This window comes from Staurois parvus, unplaced genomic scaffold (genome assembly GCF_062004578.1).
Source record: "Staurois parvus isolate SC_StPar_1 unplaced genomic scaffold, SC_StPar_1.0 ptg000438l, whole genome shotgun sequence".
NCBI lineage: Eukaryota > Metazoa > Chordata > Amphibia > Anura > Ranidae > Staurois > Staurois parvus.
This window is the reverse complement of record NW_028318234.1, coordinates 4,976,645-4,993,189: the sequence shown is the minus strand read 5'-3', so window position 1 is coordinate 4,993,189 and position 16,545 is coordinate 4,976,645. Positions and strand designations below refer to the sequence as shown.

Sequence of the window (16,545 nt, the reverse complement as noted above, 5' to 3'; positions counted from 1 at the left end):
TTCTTTCTAAAAACAGGCCCTGCATCTTTGCAGGATCAGACCAAGGATATTTTCCTTCACATGGAAGAGGGGAAGAAAGTTATATACACTCACCAGCCACTTTAATAGGTACACCTGTTCAATTGCTTGGTAACACAAATTGCCAATTAGCCAATCACATGGCAGTGATCAAACCGAGTATCAGAATGGGGACGAAAGGGGATTTAAGTGACTTTGATTGTGGCATGGTTGTTGGTGCCAGGTGGGCTGGGCTGAGTATTTCAAAAACTGCTGATCTAATGGGATTTTCATGCATAATCATCTTTAGGGTTTACAGAGAATGGTCCGAAAAAGAGAAAATATCCAGTGAGCAGTTGTGTGCATGGAAATCAGAGGAAAATGGACAGACTGGTTGTGCGACATTTAGATGGTAGGGTCAGAATTTGGTATAAACAACTAGAAAGCATTGATCCATCCTGCCTTGGTTTAGGCTGGTGGTGGTGGTTGTGGGAGATATTTTCTTGGCACTAGCAAGGTGTTCCTAAGGCTTGGTTCACATCTGTGTGGGTGATGCCACTGCGGGACCCACACAAATACCTTCAGCCGCACCACCCACACAGAGGAATGTAGGACCTGCAGTCGGGTGACATTAATTCTAACGGCACGCCGTCCGCATTGGAAATCACAACCATACTGGGAAACTCGATTCCCGTGTGGGCTGCAATTTCCCAAGCAGTGCAGGGACTTCTTCTCTGTGTGTCTCGGGCATGGGAGTCCATTCAAACGAATGTGCTCTCGTGCCCATAATTGAGGACTGCACAGATGTGAACCAGAGGTAATAAAGTTGCCAGTGAGTATATATATTAATTATATATATGCTCTGTGGAACGAAGTGGCATGAGAGGGAAGAAAAGATGCGTATGAACTGTTGGTTGGACCACCATTATAGTGAACCCAATGCTTTTCTTGTATGAGCAAAGTACAGGTTCACTTTAAAGTGTTACTAAACCCATGACCCTGCATTCATTATATCTGGTCTCCCACAGTACACACAACATGGAAATGCAATTATTTTAGTAAATATAAACTGCTAAATACCTTTTCTCATCAGCAGTTAGAGCAGTATTGTGACATCTATCAGTGTCCAGCAGAGCACTGGTTCAAGCTGGTAGAAGGAATTTTCATTCTCCTTTGATTGTCCTATGAGGCTGCAGGACCCCTGACCTTCTGTCTGGACAGCGATGATTGGTCCTGTGCTGATACATGCACTCTCCCAAGAAAAAAAAGCTCTCTAGCAATACACACCAAACTGAACATGTGCAGCTTGACCCAAGGCTCTGTTCTATCAGCAGATGGATTGGGGACAGTAGAAGAAGGGGAGGATCAGAGAACACAGGATCAAACAGCCTTTTTACACAATGCGGAGGATTAACCCCTTAGGTTCCACAGTGAGTATAACAAGCATACTTTACTGCATATACAGACAGATTTCACTGTTATGGGTTCAGTAACACTTTAAGCATGATATTCCTTTTATTTTTAATTCAATATCTGGAATTTAATGAACACAGAGACAGGCAGCAATTTTGGAGGTTCAAATGTGACATTTATTCTTCATTCTCTGTCCACACACATGAGCTGAAAACACCATAACTTGAGCAACGCTTTGAAAGCACAATGCATATTTACAGAAACCCCTTATATAAACATATTCTGTTCCGTTGCATGACATTTCACCAATGACTAACAAACTAATGGCACAGTTATTTTGTTCTTAGAATGTAAATACAAAGGAGCAATATCATATTACAGCTTATCTCAGGATTTAAAGAAAAAAAAAGTATATTTCAGTACATACATCAATATTCCCAATATAACAGAAAGGCTGATGTCAGACGGGCAACCTGGCTGTTAGTGATCCTGTGGTTGGTGATCCATTGTAATCACCAGCGGCTGCATCACTGAGAGGCTGCTTGTATGTGCCTATGGAATCTCCCGATCCCTAGAGATTCGGTTGTGTTCAGAGGGCCATTCAGTTGCCTCAGCTGACAAGGACATGACTCCATAGGGACAGACAGGCAGCCAGGGGCGGATTGACCATTTGGAAACTCGGGCACTGCCCGAGGGCCCGGGGTCAGTAGGGGGCCCCATGAGATGCCCCTGGTACCATTTCCATAGGCTTTTTTGAGTTTGGGCAAGTACACAGGGGCCCCATGATCCCCTATTGCCCGAGGGCCCCATGAGTTGTCAGTCCGCCCCTGCAGGCAGCCCAACGATTCTGATGTCTGATTCTGACGTCACCCGTCTGACCTTGGGCACAGGCAGTATGGTCAAACATTTTCTAAAAGACAGTAAAAGAAACAAGTAGAATAATCCCTGAGACCACATAGGGTAATATAGTCAAATCTGAACTGTAATGTAACATTTTCATACGGTTAAGCGTATTCCTCACCTTTAAAGCGGTAGTAAACCGCAGCGAAAAAAAAATAATGTAAAAATCCCCTGCAAGGTAACGTCATAATGTGCTACTATGCACCCTATACTAGCACCCCACATGGAAGAAAAATAAACTTGAAATATAGTTTAAAAATATTCTTCCCAAATATATTGACGTATATTTGAAATACTACAATTTTGGCCGTATTCAATATATTTCAATACATATATATATATATATTATTATTATTATTATTATTATACAGGACTTTTATAGCGCCGACAGTTTGCTCAGTGCTTTATATTAGATATAGATATATACTGCATGTTGAAATGCATTTTTTATATATTACAAAATATATGAAAAATATTTTAAAAAATATATATTTTTTAAATATATTCTTTAGATTTTTTTTTAACATATAAAAAGTCATTTTAACATATATTTTCACATATATTTGTAAATGCATTCCAAAAATGTAGATTAAATGTATTTTTTAAGACATACAGCACATTTGAAAATGTATTTTTAAAAATATTAAATATTTTTCATATAGTTTGTAATAAAAACGCATTTCAACATACAGTATATATACAGTGTACATATATATAAATATATTTAATATGGCCAAAATTGTAGTATTTCAAATATATGTCAATATATTTGTGAAGAATATTTTAAAAATATATTTTAAATATTTTTTTCTTCCATGTGGGTCATTATGAAGGACTTGCCTTAAAATGAAGCCCTCCAGCAGTGCACTGTCACCGCTGCAGAGGCTTCCATCTTCACCCATACTTCCAACCAGGTTCGCGAGCTCTGGCTGTCTAAATGGATGAGCCGCGATGACGTCACCCCCACACATGCGCGTGGGAGTCCCAGGGCACGACACAGTGCTCTGAAACGGAGATATTCATTTTACCTCTAGGCTTTATTATAAGCTTACCTACAGGTAAAAACACCAGAAACAAGTTTACTTCCACTCCAGTCTTCAGGCAGGCAGGTCTTATCTGCTCTTCTCCGCCATTGCATATTAATATTATTATTATACAGTATTTATAAAGCTCCAATAGTTCGCTCAGCGCTGTACATTACAGTGGGGGACAGAACATGTGACAGAACAATACCAATACAATGCAAAACAGGGATAGCTCCTAACTATCCCTGATTTCGAGGGACTGTCCCTCATTTGGAACAATGTCCCTCTGTCCCTCTTTGATCCCCATATGTCCCTCATTTTAGTCTAAGCCATATAATTGTATATAAAATGCACTATTTATCTATCAAAAAGTGTTTTACAGTGCTATACTTTGCATCCAATTTCTAAATTGCTGCATTTGTAAATGCCGAAAGCCAATATAAAGGAATAGCAGTGATAAAAAAGCACATGTAGGTTTAAACCAGGGCTTATTTTCTCATATAATAGGTGCAGGAACTCCCCTCTTCTAAATCACTCCTTGTTTCCGCCCCCCCTACCCACCTCCAAGCACTGTCCGTTGGTTCCACTCCTACCCACCTCCAAGCACTGTCCCTTGGTTCCACCCCCTACCCACCTCTGAGCACTTTCCCTTGGTTCCACCCCCTACCTACCTCCGAGCACTGTCCCTTGGTTCTATCCCCTACCCACCTCCGAGCACTGTCCCTTAGTTCCACCCCCTACCTACCTCCAAGCACTGTCCCTTGGTTCTATCCCCTACCCACCTCCGAGCACTGTTCCTTGGTTCCACCCCCTTCCAACCTCCAAGCACTGTCCTTTTGGTTCCACCCCCTAACTACGAGCACTGTCCCTTGGTTCTATCTCCTTCCCACCTCCGAGTACCGTACCTTGGTTCCACCCCATACCCACCTCCGAGCACTGTCCTTTGGTTCCACCCCCCCACGCACATCCGAGCACCGTCCCTTGGTTCCACCCCCTACCCACCTCCGAGCACTGTCCTTTGGTTCCACCCCCCTACGCACATCCGAGCACCGTACCTTGGTTCCACCCCCTACCCACCTCCAAGCACTGTCCCTTGGTTCCACCCCCTACCCACCTCCGAGCAGCGTCCCTTGGTTCCACCCCCTACTCACCTCCGAGCACTGTCCTTTGGTTCCACCCCCCTACGCACATCCGAGCACCGTCCCTTGGTTCCACCCCTACCCACCTCCAAGCACTGTCCTTTGGTTCCACCCCCCTACGCACATCCGAGCACCTTACCTTGGTTCCACCCCCTACCCACCTCTGAGCACTGTCCCTTGGTTCCACCCCCTACCCACCTCCGAGCAGCGTCCCTTGGTTCCACCCCCTACCCACCTCCGAGCACTGTCCTTTGGTTCCACCCCCCTACCCACCTCGGAGCGCCGTCCCTTGGTTCTATTCCCTACCCACCTCCGAGCACGTCCCTTGTTTCCACCCCCTATCCACCTCCGAGCACCGTCCCTTGGTTCCACCCCCTACCCACCTCCGAGCACCGTCCCTTGGTTCCACCCCCTACCCACCTCTGAGCACTGTCCCTTGGTTCCACCCCCTACCCACCTCCAACTACTGCTCGTTTTAGAGAATATGGAGTCAAGTATCATTTTGTGGTACTAAATAATTTGTATAGAATTTGTTAATGATAACAAGGAAAGCAGTAAAATAAATCCCCTGAAGCCAGCAGCAATAGACCCCCTGCAACAGCAATAGATTTCCCTAGCAACAATAAACCCCCCAGCAACAATGGATTCCTGACACTAAATACTAACCCAGCAACAATAGTCCCCCCGCAACAACAATAGATTCACCTAGCAACAATAAACCCCCAGCAACAATGGATCCCTGCAACAAAATACTACCACAGCAACAATAGTTCCCCCGCAACAACAATAGATTCCTCTAACAACAATAGACCCCCAGCAACAATGCACCCCTGCCACTAAATAATACCCCAGCAACAATAGACCCCTTGCAACAACAATAGACCCCCCTAGCAACAACAAACCCCCAGCAACAATAGACCCCCCTAGCAACAATGGATCCCTGCCACTAAATACTACCCCAGCAACAACAGACCCCCGCAACAACAATAGATTCCCCTATCAACAATAGATCCCCCAGCAACACTAGACCCCCCAGCAACAATGGATCCCTGCCACTAAATACTACCCCAGCAACAACAGACCCCCCACAACAATAGATTCCCCTATCAACAATAGACCCCTCAGCAACAATGGATCCCTGCCACTAAATACTATCCCAGCAACAATAGACACCCCACAACAACAATAGATTCCCCTATCAACAATAGACCCCCCAGCAACACTAGACCCCCCAGCAACAATGGATCCCTGCCACTAAATACTACCCCTGCAACAATAATCCCCCCGCAACAATTGATCCCCTTAGCAACAATAAACCCCCAGCAACAATAGACCCCCCCAGCAACAATGGATCCCTGCAACAAAATACTACCCCAGCAGCAACAGTAGACCTCCCAGCAGCCAGCATTAATATACTCTCCAACAGCGAGCAACAACGGGCCCCTCCCTTAATAGTAGATCAATTCCAGCAACAACAGACCTCTTCAACAACAATAGACCACTATGCAAAAATATATCCCCTTCAGGGACAATAGATCCTCCAGCATCAACAGACCTTCAGCACACCCCAGCACCCCTTGCCATTACATACATTCAGTGATGGATGCGCTAGAAAAAAGCCCTGGTTTAAACAATACTTTTTTTGAACAACTCTCCTTTAGCTTCCTCCTGCCTGCCCTATAAGGAAATGGGGGGCGGTTCTCTCGTTCTGGGATGATGTCATATGATGTCCTCCCAATCCAGCTGTGCATGCGCACTCCTGGGGGCGCACAGAGCGGCGATCGGTGGTGCAATGTGTCCCTGGGATACAGCAGATCATCGTTCGCAGTAAAGAGCTGATGACTTCGGCTCTATCATGTGATCAGCTGTGTCCAATCACAGCTGATCACATGTAAATAGGAAATGCCAGTTATCCACAGTCCTCTCCTCATGTTGACAGTACGTAAGGAGAGGAGAGCCGGTAATCGGCATTCCTCAGAGGGGACATCTACACTGATCATCAGGGCACTGATCATCAGTGTAGCCCCATCTGTGCCACCTGTCAGTGCCTCGGTTTACGAATTTAATGCATTCTGCGGGACTTTTCGTATTGTGAAAAATTCATAAACCGAAACACGGTTTCCCGCAGGAATGCATTGAAAACCAATTAATCCGTTCCGGAGGTCAGAAAAAAGTTTAAAAAAGTCTTTTATCTGTTCAAAACTCTTTATAAAGTGCACTTTAAAGGCATAAATACTGTACAGGGACATGATTAAAAAATTTCGTAAATGCATTGAAAACCAATTAATCCATTCATATTGCAAAAAAAAAGTCATAAACCGAGCCATTATTTTCAACGGATTTTCATTCGTAAACCGAAAACTACGTTAACCGAGGCGTTCGTAAACCGAGGTACGCCTGTAACTGTCATTTTGCAAGACTGTGTCAATATACAAATAAGTGCGCCCCCTAATGCTGCATGCTGGAATGTGCGATATTAACAGGAAAATATGGCACAACAAGAACATAAAACACTGAAACATGTTAAAAAATGTTTGGCCATGTACAAAGAGAAGAACATATACAATAGTTACCCTGTAAGCTGAGATAATAATACATCACATTGAACAGGAAATTGATAGAAATGTGATTTCAAACAGTTTAGGACTTGTATATACTACGAGTAATTTTCCTTTCTAGAAAATACTTGCAGCATATAACATCTTTTTTTTTGCAGGAAAACACAAATGGAAACTGAAGTGATCATATTTACAACAATATTTTGTATGGGGTGACAATCCTTTTCTTGCAGAGCAAGATCTTGTAGGGTGGATGATGTATGATGTTGCAGGAAAATGTCAAAGTCGACTCAGTCATTGTCATAGATGCAATCTGTGAATAAAGAGAAAAAAAAACAACATAACTGTGTAATTGTCAGTTCCATCAACTAACCTTACTGTCTGAAGATGTGTCTATAATATTTCTCAGCATTAGTGATGATCAGTAAGAAGCAAAATTAAAAATGTCAGAAACTTTGAAAAGCCTAGTCCTGAAATAAAATTTAAAAACCTTGTCCTGAAAAAAATTAAAAACCTGTCCTGAAATAAAATGAAAAAACCTTGTCCTGAAAAAAATTAAAAACCTGTCCTGAAATAAAATTAAAAAACCTTGTCCTGAAAAAAAATAAAAACCTTGTCCTGAAATAAAATTAAAAACCTTGTCCTGAAAAAAATTAAACCTTGTCCTGAAATAAAATGAAAAACTTGTCCTGAAAAAAATTAAAAGCCTGTCCTGAAATAAAATTAAAAAACCTTATCCTGAAAAAAATTAAAAACCTTGTCCTGAAATAAAATGAAAAACTTGTCCTGAAAAAAATTAAAAACCTGTCCTGAAATAAAACTAAAAAACCTTGTCCTGAAAAAAATTAAAAACCTTGTCCTGAAATAAAATGAAAAACTTGTCCTGATAAAAATTAAAAACCTGTCCTGAAATAAAATTAAAAAACCTTGTCCTGAAAAAAATTAAAAACCTGCCCTGAAATAAAACTAAAAAACCTTGTCCTGAAAAAAATTAAAAACCTTGTCCTGAAATAAAATTAAAAACCTTGTCCTGAAAAAAATTAAAAACCTGTCCTGAAATAAAATTAAAAAACCTTGTCCTAAAAAAAATTAAAAACCTTGTCCTGAAATAAAATGAAAAACTTGTCCTGAAAAAAAAAACCCTTGTTCTGAAATTAAATTAAAAAAGCCTTGTCCTGAAATAACATACAAAAAAACTTCTCATGAAATAAAATGAAAAATATATAGAAAGGTACACGAAAATATTAGCATGCGTGAGGTGGAAATGAATTTTAAATGTTTGACAAGATGGTATCTTACACCGGTGATAGAGCACAGGATGAGTGAGGAGAAGCAACCTTGGTGTTGGCGAGGGTGTGGAGGGATGGGCACGATGTATCACATATGGTGGGAATGTTCAAAGATACAAATATATTGGGAAAAAGTTATAAATCAAATCACGATTATCACTGGAATGGAGATAGGACTGGACCCTGAAACCTGCCTTTTTCATAACTCAATATTATCTGGAAATAAATATAAAGAACTAGGTATATTGAGCTACCTAAATGCAGCAAAAAGTCTGATTCCTAGGTTTTGGCGTAAAGCTGAGGCACCGAGGGAAGAGGACTGGATGAATAGAGTAGACCAGATTGCTAGACTGGAAAAACTTTATTATATACAGGAAGATAGGATGGTGACATATCATATGAAATGGGAGAAATGGGAGGAGTTCAAAGTAAAGGTAAAGGAAGGTACTGCGTAAGTAAGCGCAAAGAAAAGGGAAAGAGAGGAGAAGAAGAAAGGAAGGGAAAAGGGGAAAGGATAAGGAAAAGGAGAAATCATAGTAATTAGCCTTTCTTTCTGTCTTTTTCTTTTCCAAACCTCGGTATCCAGAGGATGTGAGATAAAAGTCGATCAGATAGATGTCAGGGGTATATCGAAGTGGGGAGGGAGGTGGGAGGGTTGAAAGGAAGGGAGTTGAGGGAAGAAAATGATACGAAATTAGTGTTTTATGAGATTCTGTTCTCTTATATTTTACATTATGGAAATGTGTATTGTTTTACTTGAAAAATGAATAAATATTTAAATAAAAAAAAAAGAAATAAAATGAAAAAGAAAAAACCTTGTCCTGAAATAAAAAAAACCTTGCCCTAAAGTTAAATAAAAAACTTCATCCTGATATAAAAAAAAAGCCTTGTCCTGAAATAAAATTTAAAAACAAACTTGTCCTGAAATTAAATAAAAACCCTTGCCGTGAAATAAATAAAAAAAATTTGTCCGGAAATTAAATACAAAACCTTATCCTGAAATAAAATAAAAAAAAACTTGTCCTGAAATAAAATAAAAAGACTTGTCCTAAATTTAAATAAAAAATGCCCTGAAATAAGAGTAAGAAAAAAACCATAACTGTGTATTTGTCCGCTTCATCAACTAGCCATACTGTCTGAAGATGTGTCTTTTATAATTCTCAGCATCAGTGACGATCAGTTAAAAAAGCAAAAAGAATATCAAAAACTTTGTCCTAAAAAAATGAAGAAACCTTGTCTTGAAAAAAAATTAAAAACCTTGTCCTGAAATTAAATGGAAAAAAAACAAAACTTATCCTGAAATAAAATAAAACTTTGTCCTGAAAAAATAAAATAAACCTTGTCCTGAAAAAAAATGAAAAACCTTGTCCTGACATTAAAAAAAAACCTTGTCCTGAAATTTAAAAAAAAAAACTTGACCTGAAATGAAATAAAAACCTTTTCCCTGAAATAAATTAAAAAAACTTGTCCGGAAATTAAATACAAAACCTTGTCCTGAAATAAAATAAAAAGCCTTGTCCTAAAATTTTATAAAAGTCCTGAAATAAACAAAGAGTAAGAAAAAAAAACATAATTGTGTATTTGTCTTCTTCATCAACTAACCATACTGTCTGAAGATGTGTTTATTCTAATTCTCAGCATCAGTTAAAAAAGCAAAATAATGTAAAAAACTATGTCCTGAAAAAAACTTAAAATCCTTGTTTTGAAAAAAAAATTAAGAACCTTGTCCTGAAATTAAATGGAAAAAACTTATCCTGAAATAAAATTAAAACCGTGTCCTGTAATTAAAAAAAACTTGTCCTGAAATTAAATACAAAAACTTGTCCTGAAATAAATTTAAAAAAACCTTGCCCGGAAATTAAATAAAAAGCCTTGTCCTGACATTAAATACAAAACATTGCCCTGAAATTAAATAAAAAGCCTTGTCCTGACATTAATTACAAAACCTTGCCCTGAAATTAAATAAAAAGCCTTGTCCTGAAAAAAATAAGAAAAAACTTTGCCCTGAATTTAAATGGAAAAACAAAACCTGAAATAAAATAAACTTTTCCTGAAAAATTTTTTAAAAAACCTTGTCCTGAAAAAAATGAAAAATCTTGTCCTGACAGAAAAAAAAACCTTGTCCTAAAATACAATTAAAAAAAAACTTGCCCTGAAATTAAATAAAAACCCTTGCCCTGAAATAAATTAAAAAAAAACCTTGTCCTGAAATTAAATACAAAACCTTGTCCTGAATTAAATTAAAAAACTTGTCCTGAAATAAAATAAAAAGCCTTGTCCTAAAATTAAATGAAAAACATCCTGAAATAAACAAAGAGTAAGAAACAAACATAACCGTGTACTTGTCTGCTCCATCAACTAACCATACTGTCTGAAGACGTATCTATCCTAATTCTCAGCATCAGCGATGATCTTTTTTAAAAAGCAAAAAGAATGTCAAAAACCTTGTCCTGAAAAAAAATGAAAAACCTTGTCTTTAAAAAAAAAAAAATTCAAAACCTTGTATTGAAAAAAAAATTCAAAACCTTGTCCTGAAATTAAATGGAAAAAAACTGATCCTGAAATAAAATGAAAACCTTGTCCTGTAATAAAAAAAACAAACAAAAAAACTTGTCCTGAAATTAAATAAAAAACCATTGCCCTAAAATAAATCAAAAAACTTTGTCCTGAAACTAAATACAAAAACTTGTCCTGAAATGAATAAAAACACCTTGCCCTATAATTAAATAAAAAGCCTTGTCCTGAAAATAAAAAAAAACTTTGTCCAAAAATTAAATAAAAAACATCCTGGAATAAACAGTTTTTAGCAATCACATGATGGAATTCCAGTGTAATCATCTTGCACTGATCTTGAAGGGTTTGGAGAAGTCACATTTTCAGCTGACCAATCAGCAATCACCAATTTTCCCAAAACAATGATACATACTTAGGCAGAGACTGAGTGCTCCAGTTTTAGTAAATCCCTTTGTTTTATGTTCATTGTGAACCCAAAAATATCTGCATTGATTATAAGGACTGTAAGTATTCATGGACTTACCTTCTCCAATATCGTCATAAATTTCCCCATCATCACTGCAATTAAAGAATACATGATGTAACAACAACAACAATATTATTATTATTAACAATAATAATGATAATAATAATGATACTAATAATAATAATAATAATAATGATGATAATAATAATAATGATGATGATAATAATGATAATAATAATAATAATAATGATGATAATAATAATAATGATGATAATAATAATGATAATAATAATAATGATAATGCTAATAATGATGATAATAATAATGATAATAATAATAATAATACTAATGATAATAATAATAATAATAATGATAATAATACTAATGATGATAATAATAATAATGATAATAATGATAATAATAATAATAATGATAATAATACTAATGATAATAATGATAATAATAATAATAATGATAATAATGATAATAATAATGATAATAATAATGATAATAATACTAATGATAATAATAATAATAATAATAATACTAATGATAATAATAATAATAATAATAATGATGATGATGATGATAATGATAATGATAATAATGATGATAATAATAATAATGATAATAATAATGATAATAATAATAATAATGATGATGATGATGATAATGATAATGATAATAATGATGATAATAATAATGATAATAATGATAATAATAATAATAATGATAATAATACTAATGATAATAATGATAATAATAATGATAATAATGATAATAATAATGATAATAATAATGATAATAATACTAATGATAATAATAATAATAATGATGATGATGATGATAATGATAATAATGATGATAATAATAATGATAATAATAATACTAATGATAATAATAATAATAATGATAATAATACTAATGATAATAATGATAATAATAATATTAATAATAATACTAATGATAATAATAATAATAATGATAATAATACTAATGATAATAATAATAATAATGATGATAATAATAATAATGATAATAATAATAATAATAATAATGATAATAATACTAATGATAATAATGATAATAATAATAATAATGATAATAATGATAATAATAATGATAATAATAATGATAATAATACTAATGATAATAATAATAATAATAATAATGATGATGATGATGATGATAATGATAATGATAATAATGATGATAATAATAATGATAATAATAATAGGACAGTAGGAAATATTAAGAGTTTTTACATTTCCTCAGTATAACATACACCATTATAACCTAGACTAGCCTAGAGTCATATAAAGGTTAAAATGAATGTAAAGCCTCAGGTTTTTTTTTATTGTTTTTTGTTTTTTGAAGTAATAAATCTGTCATACTTACCTCCTCTGTGCAATGGTAGTGCACAGAGCGGCCCTGACCCTCCTCTTCTGAGGTCCCCTCCGGCTCTCTAGACTCCTCCTCTTCTCAGTGGGCCACCACAGAAAGCAGCTTCCTATGGTGGCACACGTGCAGGCTTGCTCCTGAACCAGGCTGTGTCCCTCCATACACACAGCGTGGCTCAATCCCGCCCCCACCCCCGGCACTGGATTTGAACCAATGGCTCCTGCTGCTGCCTCTCAATCCCTGTGTGAAGAGGGAAAGAGGACAGAAGATTCCAGCCTGTACAGCCTCTTCATTCATTCACAGGGATTCACCGCAGCAGATGGACTTGTAGTTCCCATGGACTGTGATCATGCTGATTAGCACACTTGTAGCACACTGCCTACAGATCTGACATGACAGAGGTACGAGCGCAGAGCTCTGAGTGGTGTCTGCAGGAGCCTGACATTGCACCTGCAATCCACTGATCGTGGGTGCAATGTTCTGTGGGCTCCTGTGAAAAAATAATACCTGCGCATTTTTCCCTGAAAAAAAATGTGCATATATTATTTTATTCATACTATAGAGCTGAACTTAACCTTCACCCTAGGTTCACACCTAAGCATTTTCTGCAGCGTTTTGGAGAAACACACTACAGTCCATTTAACATGATTTTCCTATGGGACACGTTCACATCTCTGCGTTTTTCTGCTTGTTCTGGAGAGAGTCAGGGACTTTTTTTAAACACAAAAACGTTGCATTTTTGGTTCTATAGAATTTAATGGAAAAGCTGCAGTAAAGCATGTAGTGTATTTTTGCAGCGGTTTGCTTTTAACTCTGCTTAGCAACAAGAAAAAAAATGCATCAAAAATGCGGCAAAAACAAGTCAAAAATGCAAAACACAATGCGAAACGCACTACAGAAACAGATCAAACGCAAAGTGCATAGGTGTGAACCAAGCCTTAGTGAGAACTGCAGATTTAAAAAGATTGAAATTGACCTGAAATTGCATTAGGATATTGAAGATGAGGATAAAGATGACTGAATACTTGGACTTCCATCACTTTGATGATCATATAAAGCAGAATAAAGCTCCATTCACAGCAGTGCGACTCCCTGTATGACAGGTGCTCCCACTAATGTGATGTCTGACCTGTTCACAAGGTGTGCTTTCTAGGAACAAAAATTGTTTCCAACATTTATATAATGCACCCGTCTCCCTATACGTGGGAGATGTTTATTCTGTTTTGTTCTTCATTGTGTTTGTAACTTCAACATATATGGAACAACGGATATCTACTGATAACAAACTTTTATTAAACACATTGAAATACACTAGAGCGACTCCAAAGCAGCATGATTTCAAGAGTGCCTTCTGAGTGCAACTTGGAATGGGTGAGACTTGGATGTGCCCTTGGCTTTGACCAATGATAACGGACTTTCATGCAACTGTTGAGGGTTTACATTACAGTCTATGGCACTCAAGCCGCATGAAAGTCAGAGCAGGAACCTTTTTAACTACATGCCGCCCAGCCACTGTACATATACGGTGGCAGGGCGGCACTCGCAGGCAAAACCACATTTTAAAACGTGTGTTTTGTAAACAAATAGGGGGCGCGCACGAGGCGCGCCGCCGCCCTATCTGTCCCGCAGATCACCGCCGCAGATGTCAGTCGCCGGGTCACAGCCGCTCCTTAGCGGCTGTTTCCCGGCGATCGGCGGCAAACAGTGACAGAGAGCACAGCTGCAGTAGCTGTGCTGTCTGTCACTTCCCTGTCAGCTCGAGGATGAGCTGATCGAAAAAGAACAGTTTCTCTTTCTCGATCAGCCATGTCCTGTCCAGCACACACCCCCCACCCCCTAGTAAAACACTCCCCTCACTCAGATAACCCTTCCCTGCAAAATAAAGTTAACCCCTTCCTCCCCATTGTCATTAGTACAGTGTCAGTGTTTTTTTTTTTTGCACTGATCACTGTATTAGTGTTTTTGGGGATGTCAGTGACCCCAAGTCAGTACCCCCCAATGTCAAAATGTCTGCCGCAGTCCCGCAGTCCTGCCATAAGTCGCTGGTCGCTGCCATAAGTCCCAGTATCTGTCCCGCCATTTGTAGACGCTATAACTTTCACGTAAACCAATTAATTTACACGTATTGGGTTTTTTTTTAGCAAAGACATGTCGCAGAATGCATTTTGGCAGAAATTTATGACTAAATTTGATTTTTGCATTTTTTTTTACTGGACATGTTTTATAGCAAAAAGTCCAAAATATTGTTTTTTTTTCCTCAAGATTGTCAGCCTTTTTTTTTATAGCGCAAAAAATAAAAACCGCACAGGCGATCAAATACCACCGAAAGAAAGCTCAATTTGTGGGGAAAAAAAGGATGTAAATTTCATTTATGTATCATATTGCATGACTGCGCAATTGTCCGTTAAATTAGCGCAGTGCTGTATAGCAGAAAAATGGCGTAAATTGCAGTATCTATACCATAGTTTGTAGACGCTATAACTTCCACACAAAGCAATCAATATACACTTATTGGGATTTTTTTTACCAAAAACATGGAGCAGAATACATTTTGGCTTAAATTTATAACCAACTTTGAGTTTACTATATATTTTTTATAGCTGAAAGTAAAAAATATTGTTTTTCTTCAAAATTTTTGGCCTTTTTTTGTTTATAGCGTAAAAAATAAAAAGCGCACAGGTGATCAAATTACACCGAAAGAAAGCTCTATTTGTGTGAAGAAAAGGACGTAAATTTGGTTTGGGTGCAGCATTGCATGACCGCGCAATTATCAGTTGAATTAGTGCAGCGCCGAGTAGCAAAAAGAGGCCTGGTCATTAAGGGGGGTAAATCCTCTGGAGCTCAAGTGGTTAAAGCCACACATATTTGAACGGTCATCATTGAAGATCATGGTGTGTGACTTGTCATGCGACTTTAGTGTCCAAAGTCACCCATGTGTGAATGGAGCTTTACCTGCACAGCTATTCAAGATGCTACTTACTTTTTAATGTATAATTTGTTCAGAGGGCGGAGTTTACAGGGATTTCCACCCAACAAGTGAACCCTGTGTTCAGTCTTATCTGGGGATTATTTTTCATTTTACCATCTACATTGTTGGTGATTAAGTGGGGGAGAAGGAACAATGAAAGCATACTTACTGATCAATGATATTGTTCCTTAATACGTAACCATCTGCAAAGCAACACATTTCCATTATAATGCTGAAAAACAAATAGGTTTTCTAGCGTACCACAACGCGCGGTAAGACATTTCTGTGCATTGTAGTACGTTGCATTTCAAAAAAAAAAAAAAAGTACATGCACATTTTGATGCGTTTTATTGCATTAGGGTGCTTACTGAAATGAACTGGCTTCCCCAACACAACCCGCATTATTGTGCATGGTAATGCTCTGCAAAAGTGTGAACCCAGCTCTAGTTATTACTGCATATGCACTTCATTTTCTCTTAGCCATCCTTAGAAAGTCCCACAAATACCTATTGATCCTGCCAATGAAGTTCACCTAATGCAGCTTCCTATGATGGGGTGGCAACGTTGCTGCACTGCTCCTGAATTCAAAGCAGAGTTGTCACTTTTACGTATGCTGCTTGCTACAGTGGGATTAACAAATGTTGCAAAGGGTGACGGTGTTAGCATTGCCACTGCTCATTCACATGCCTACAGCATTCCATTCAGCATCTGGCCACCCTTAGTCCTGCCCACTGCTTTTGGGATTGACAGAACTGCCTCTGTTGCTGAAACCCTCCAGCTATGAGCAGCAGTTTCTGGGAGAGGAGTGTGTGAGATCAAAATGAAGGAGTAGTTAGCTCAGTCAGGGAAGGTAAAGCAAGGTTTAAAGTGTTACT

General features: G+C 37.7%; 1 protein-coding gene across 2 annotated transcripts in view; it reads right to left on the bottom strand.

The window, feature by feature from the left end:
* Window positions 1-5,719: 5,719 nt before the first annotated feature.
* Window positions 5,720-16,545, bottom strand: part of FYB1 (FYN binding protein 1) — a 128,645-nt gene continuing 117,819 nt past the window's right edge. For both annotated transcript variants that reach the window (XM_089687823.1, XM_089687824.1), the window contains 3 exons: window positions 15,840-15,873; window positions 11,359-11,393; window positions 5,720-7,345 (listed from right to left, as the gene is read on the bottom strand). In XM_089687823.1, coding sequence (XP_089543949.1) covers window positions 7,323-7,345; window positions 11,359-11,393; window positions 15,840-15,873 — 92 coding nt within the window. In that variant the 3' untranslated portion in view covers window positions 5,720-7,322. The remainder of the gene's footprint in view (window positions 7,346-11,358; window positions 11,394-15,839; window positions 15,874-16,545) is intronic.